A 7,194-nucleotide genomic window follows, 5' to 3' on the forward strand; every position below is an offset into this window, starting at 1 on the left:
AAAGCGCAGTCAAACATTTAAAAAAGTTGAGAGGGACACCTGGGGAGCACTCCCAACACCAGGCCAGACCCCCATAGCCACGGTTCCAGCACCAGGGACTTAAATAAAGCTTCATTGCTTCTTACGGTGCAAACCAGTGGGGGTTGGGGCAGAGGAAGAAACTGCTGCTCTCTCAGCAGAGTCCGCTTGTTTAAAGGGCTTCCATGTTCCTAGAACATCTGCAGAGCCACCCACTCTGGGAACAACGGCCAGGGCAATAGCTAGAACAGCACCAGGCCCATATGGAAGTGAGAGAAGTGCCTGGAAAAGGGGCGAGTGCTAAGCAAGCAGCATTGTTCCCTCTCAGGCCCCTCCCACACACACAGCACCACAATGTGGTGAAACAGGTTGCCCTGTACTGACGAATACCTACGGCTCCGCCTGTTACAACCTAACAGATGCAACAGCTCTACCTAAGACACAGAGGCAAACAAACACAGGAGCCTGTCAAGATGAGGAGACACAGAGTATGGCCCAAAGAGGGAATGGATCAGCGTTCCAGTGGGGGAACTAAGCGACAAGGAGATAGCCAACCTAACAGACGAGGAGATGGGGAACCTAACAGACGCAGAATTCAAAACACTGGTGATAAAGATGCTCACAGACTTGACAGATATGCTTAAGTATGGCAAATGCATAAGGGAAGAAGTGAAGGCTATGCTAAATGAAACAAAGAAAAATCCACACAAAAGCAATGGTAAAGAGAAGAAAACCGGGGTTCAAATCAATGATTTGGAATATAAGGAAGAAAAAAACAGTCAACCAGTACAAAATGAAGAAACAAGAATTGAAAAAAATGAAGAGAGTCTTAGTAACCTCTGGGACAACTTTAAACGTGCCAACATGCAAATCATAGGGGTGTCAGAGAACAGGAAAAGCAAGAAATTGAAAGCTTATATGAAAAAATAATGAAGGAACACTTCCCAAATTTGGTGAAGGAAATAAACATACAAGTCCAGGAAGCACAGAGAGTCTCAGAGAAGCTAGCCCCTAAGAGGACCACACCAAGACACATCATAATTACAATGCCAAAGGTTAAAGATAAAGAGAGAATCTTAAAAGCAGCAAGAGAAGCAGAGAGTTACCTACAAAGGGATACCTATAAGACTCATCTTATTTCTCAAAAGAAACTTGGGAGGCAAGAAGGGACTGGCAAGAAGTATTCAATGTGATGAAAAGCAAGGACCTACAACCAAGACTACTCTATCCAGCAAAGCTATCATTTATAATGGAAGGCCAGATAAAGTGCTTCCCAGACAAGGTAAAGCTAAAGGAGTTTATCATCACCAAGCCATTATTATATGAAATGGTAAAGGGACTTACTTAAGAAAAAGATCAAAATTATGAACATTAAAATGACAACAAACTCACAACTATCAACAACTGAATCTAAATAATAAGAACAAAATCCAGCTAAGCAAACCAGAATAGGAACAGAATCATAGGTATGGGGATCATTTGGAGGGTTATCAGCTGGGAGGGAGAAGCAGGAGAAATGGGGAAATGGTGCAGGGATTAAGAAGCATAATCGGTTGGTACAAAATAGGCAGAGGGAAGTAAGAATAATGTAGGAAAGGGTGAAGCCAAAAAACTTCTATGCACAACCCATGGACATGAACTAAAGGAGGTGGGATTGCTGGAGGGAAGGTGGTACTGGGCAGAGGGGAGCAAAGGGAATAGAAATTGGGACTATGTAAAAACACAATCAATAAAATATACTTAAAAAAAAGAAAAATAACCTGACATTTTTTTTTTATAATTTTCTTTATTGCTTTTTTTGTACCTCTATTTGCCAAGGTCAAATCTGTTGGGGCATAAAGGTGAAGTGGCAGAAGAATTTGGCATCATCATGAAAGCACTGTGGACAGGACAGTACAGGTATATCAGTCCGAAAGACTTTAAAACCACCATTGGGAAGATCAATGACCAATTTGCAGGCTACAGCCAGCAAGATTCACAAGAACTGCTTCTGTTCCTAATGGATGGTCTACATGAAGATCTAAATAAAGTAAGAAATATGATTTTTTCTAAGTTGCAGAGGCTCTTTAAGGTTGCTCAGCACTGTAATCTTTTTTTTTTAATATTGTTGTATTTATTAATTTTTTAAATTGATTGTATGTGCCCTGATTGCGGATTGAACCCTCAATGTTGGTGTATCAGGACGATGCTCCAACCAACTTAGCTACCTGGCCAGGGCTGTACTCATTTTTACAGCAATTTAAAATTATAGTTGGTGGTGGTTTATGTCTAGTGACTTTGTACTAAGGTATGAAACTATAAAACACATATATCCAATAGGTGTAGTACTTGAAAAGAAGTATATGTGATTTGCATTTACTCACTAAAATGTTACCAGGTATTACAGTAATATATCAGTGTTAAAATAGTTGTTGGAGATACTGTTTTTGTGCTCCATGTGTACGTGAAAGGAAACATAGGATTTTATAAAAGATTAGCTATAGACATCCAGAACATCCTATTACATTTATATTATTGCATATTATATATATATTTATATTCTTTGTGTATTATTATATTATACTTTTTCTACAATAAGAATTATTCCACATAACCCCATTGAGGCATGTATCGTTACATAAATGACCAATCTGTTTAAATACTATGGCTTGTTTTTAGCACCAGCCTGTCCCTCTCTTTCAGATACCTTTGAGTTCTCCCACTGAACATATAGATATACACTCATACATACATACACTATACACACATATACATGCATATATACATGAATATGTTGTGTGTACATTGTGTATGTGTGAGAACATGAATATATATATGGAGTGTGTATGTGTCTGTCCCTGCGACTAGGACAACACAGTAGCATCTGTCTATTTGTAGCCCCAACTTCCAGCTGCATGTGGCATGTCTTCTCTTTTTGAAAACAGACTTTTCAGCTTTTAAATAAAAATATATAAGCAATTCCCACAAGTCGCACCCTTTTGATAAAATGGGTTTTGGTTTCTCAGGAGACTTTTTTGTGGCTAGAATTTTGTAGTGCTTAATGAGATCAGAGCGCCTTTATGAAAAGAATCAGAAGTGTTTCTGAATCTGCAGTGTTCGTATTTAATATATTTTTTCAATTTTATATTTAAATGCTGACTTTGAGATATTAATATTGAGTTTAAATAATCTTATTTCCAGGCTGATAATCGGAAGAGACATAAAGAAGAAAATAATGATCATCTTGATGACTTTAAAGCAGCAGAATATGCTTGGCAGAAACACAAACAGCTCAATGAATCTATTATTGTTGCACTTTTTCAGGGTCAGTTCAAATCCACAGTACAGTGCCTCACCTGTCACAGAAAGTCTAGGACATTTGAGGCCTTCATGTACTTGTCTCTACCACTAGCATCCACAAGTAAATGTACATTACAGGTAAGTTTATAATGGAGAGAAAATGATTTGTTGTATAAAAATGCTGTTTATATGCAGACAGAGATGCACTTTTAAGCAATTTATTTCTGTTCTTTACCCCTATAAACATTTCATAGGTAAAAACCACACACAAATTGTTTTAATTAGACCTATGTAGATTAGGAAAAAAGGTCCCCTCAAAAGAATTTTTTTAAGATATACTTTATTATTAAATATACTTTCAGATTTGATAATAGGTTTTTTTTTCAAGTTTGTATTCTGAAATTTTTAAGGTTAACTTGGAAAATTATATATTGACTTTAGGTATGCTTTTTATTGGGTTTGCGTTAAGCCCTGGCTGCTTGTTGCTCAGTGGATTGAGCGTCAGCCTGCAAGCCAAGTGTCGCTGGTTCGTTTCCAGTCAGGGCACATGAGTAGGTTACACATCAGGTCCCCAGTTGGGGGCGCAAGTGAGAGGCAACCACACAGTGATGTTTCTCTCCCTCTCTTTCTCCTTTCCGCTCTCTCTAAAAAGAAAATAAACAAACAAAACACAAATTTTTTTTTTTTTAAATTTGCTTTATATGGGGATATCAAATAAATATTTTGTTTTCCACACCACAGCAATGCGGTTTAGGGGGCTTGTTGATCCCTTCAGTGCTAGTTTCTGCCATGTCTTCCACTGAGACTTCCCCAGCCGTGGGGAGAGGCTTGCGTGCGCAGGGGACACAGCACTCCTTCCTGGCACAGGCACCTCTCACCCCTCTGCGTGCCTCAGGGCATCAGCTTTGTGAGGGCGAGAACTGTTCTGTCCTCCACACCCTTGTGTCCTTTGTGCCAGGCAGGGGAACTTGCTGAGTAGATGCGTGGACACTGTGTTGAAGAAATGAATTAATGAGTCTGTACTACTTTTTGCCCTCCAGGATTGCCTTAGGCTATTTTCCAAAGAAGAAAAACTCACAGATAACAACAGGTTTTTCTGCAGTCATTGCAGAACCCGAAGGGATTCTCTAAAAAAGATAGAAATCTGGAAGTTGCCTCCTGTACTCTTAGTGCATCTGAAACGGTAAAGGGAAAATATTTTCTACTTGATTGGTACAGTTTAGATGACGGGACTAAATCCTTTATTCCAAACCACTTTGTTGTACTGCCTGCTAAGGATGCATGATCCAGGAAGATTAGCTGTTTAGGGAATCTCCAGGGAAATGAAGCAGAAATGATGAGAGACTCCAGTTCACCTTAGTGTTCGCAGTAACAGAGCAAAATGACAGCACTACACTTTCATCTAATTCTGTCTTTAAAAAGGCAATGAGACTGAATTACTCCATTTCAAATATAAAATTTTTAAGTCATTACAAAACATTGAGAAAATGTATTAAAATGTTATGTAACTAACACAGTAGCAGATAAAATTTATTCAAACAAACTAAACATAAGAAAGTTAATCCTGTGCTGAAAATGAAATATGTGATTTTTTTTAAGTTTTATTTTAAAGGTAAAATTTTAAGGATGACAGTGTTGAGTGCAGACGTAGATTTGTCCAGATCTTTTGCTCTGAGTCTTTTGACTTTATATAATCCATCTGTGGAGTGGTAACTTTGAGTCATTTTCTTGAAAAACTTTTTTAAAAGAGAATTTTGTCTTTATTGAGAGCAAAAATTTTTCTTTCAAAGAAAGCATTTTTAATTTTTGATTCATCGTGTATTACTGGAGATCTTAGGCACCTATGTTAATTTTAACATTGACTAGTTCAAATTCCTCTTGTGTAAGTTTTCTAATAAAACTGCTGTATTAGTTGTCCTTTTTTTCTTCTTGAGGACTATGGAGATTCAGAGAAACACTACAGAAATTATTACACATTTGTTCTGTTAACGTTTTTAATGCTGCAAATGACTCTTGGAGAGTATCTAAAAATATAAGTGGTTCAGAATTCAGTTTTTTAAAAACAATTCTGAAATAACCATATTACACCAACCAAAATACCAGTATTTTGTCATTTGAAGAGCAGAGTATGCCAGGGAAATGGAATGACATTGTTTCAGTCACTAGTCTACATGCTGCAGTTTTAAGCTCTAGTCCCCAGAAGTGCCAGCTTTACTCTAGAGCAGCTCTTCCCAGTCTTTCCTCTGTACTTTTGTAGTAATTGGCATTATAAATGTCGGTTTTCAGAACTTCTTACTTTTATAGAGGATGCATCTAACAATTCTAGCTAGTCTAGGGATTAAAGGGCCAAGGTGTGGTCCTGCCTCTGCTACTCCCACTGTTTGACTTTAGGCAAAAAATTCAATACCTGTGTGCCTCAGTTTCCTGACTTATAAAATAAAAATGAAACCAAATGTTTTTAACAGGTCTCTTCACTATTAAAATTCTGAGTGTGTGATTGAAATGGATTTTATGGTTTTGGCTAAAAATCTAGATTGTTAATAAATGAATTAGGGTTCATTCTGATGCCTTTGATCTGTTGTGAAATTGCTGTAATGCTTGGCTTTGCAGCTTTTCCTATGATGGCAGGTGGAAGCAAAAATTGCAGACATCTGTGGACTTTCCGTTAGAAAACCTTGACTTGGGTCAGTATGTTATTGGTCCAAAGAACAATTTGAAGAGATACAACTTGTTTTCTGTTTCAGTAAGTATGTCATTGAACCAAATACTTTTTCTTTCAAAGCAAGCTAAAAATAGTTAAGTTTCAAATGGGTCCTTACTCATAGGAAAGTAAGAACAACATAACGTTTTGAAAGTACTATCGACATATTTTAAATAATTCAATTTGAATTGATTTTCTATTTTGTTTGGCACAGAATCACTACGGTGGGCTGGATGGAGGTCACTACACTGCCTATTGTAAAAACGCAGCAAGACAGCGGTGGTTTAAATTTGATGATCACGAAGTTTCTGATATCTCCATTTCTTCTGTGAAATCTTCAGCAGCTTATATCCTCTTTTATACTTCCTTGGGACCACGAGCAACTGATATAGCCACATAAGGAGAAGTAGGTTATAAGCTAGTTATCTTTTAAAAGGCCGAGCAACACAACTCTGGAAATGCCTATAAAGGTACTAGATCGCTAGAGCTGGCCATTTAGAGGAGTTCTAAGGCAGTGAGAGCTTGTGTTACTATCGCCATATATTTCAGGTCAGTGCTATTATCAAAAACTGACTAATAACATTAAACAAGTATTGCAGTAAGCACTCCTTAGAGGTACCACTTATTTCAAAACAACTGAGTTTGCTCCAAAGTTAAAATAATTAACTAGCTAAGCATTATTATTCTACTGGTCTAAAAATCATGTATCCTTTCTTTTCATTCTCACTGTCATGGCCTTTTCACATTTCTAAATCTCAGCTTGATCTATGAATATTCTAGAATGATATAAAGCAGATAGGAATGTATGTGTATATATTTATTGCACACTTGCACATCAAATCAATTTACATAGTATAATGTCCTTCCTTTTGTGAAACCTAGAACTCAAAGGATTCCTTTTATTTTATTTTTTTCTTTAGGCCTATTCTTAATAACTGCAGTGCTTTCTTAGGGAAATGACAGGGCAAAGCTATTTTTCTTTTGGCTTTGGGCTGTTTTGTGCACTAAATCTTTATTCTAAAACAAATGGAAACTTTTCTTTAATTTTTTAAAATGAGAATTTTCATTTACACCTACATTAAAATCTTAATGAGAAAAATAATTTAAAATCCTATACGTGTTCTGTCTTTAATCTATATTATTAGATATAGAACAGTGGAACTATAGGTTTTATACATACACACTTTATTCCAGTA

General features: G+C 36.9%; 1 protein-coding gene across 3 annotated transcripts in view; it reads left to right on the forward strand.

Moving 5' to 3' along the window:
• The window catches only part of USP8 (ubiquitin specific peptidase 8), a 56,867-nt gene extending 49,757 nt beyond the window's left edge, over positions 1–7,110 (forward strand). For 2 of the 3 annotated variants that reach the window (XM_090270590.1, XM_090270591.1), the window contains exons 15-19: positions 1,837–2,047; positions 3,199–3,435; positions 4,338–4,480; positions 5,908–6,040; positions 6,213–7,110. In XM_090270590.1, the coding sequence (XP_090126716.1) occupies positions 1,837–2,047; positions 3,199–3,435; positions 4,338–4,480; positions 5,908–6,040; positions 6,213–6,398 (910 nt within the window). In that variant the 3' untranslated portion in view covers positions 6,399–7,110. The remainder of the gene's footprint in view (positions 1–1,836; positions 2,048–3,198; positions 3,436–4,337; positions 4,481–5,907; positions 6,041–6,212) is intronic. The other variant, XM_090270592.1, reaches the window with a different exon arrangement.
• The last annotated feature ends 84 nt before the right edge of the window (positions 7,111–7,194 follow it).

This window comes from Furipterus horrens, unplaced genomic scaffold, assembly GCF_987537825.1.
Source record: "Furipterus horrens unplaced genomic scaffold, mFurHor1.1.pri manual_scaffold_3, whole genome shotgun sequence".
NCBI lineage: Eukaryota > Metazoa > Chordata > Mammalia > Chiroptera > Furipteridae > Furipterus > Furipterus horrens.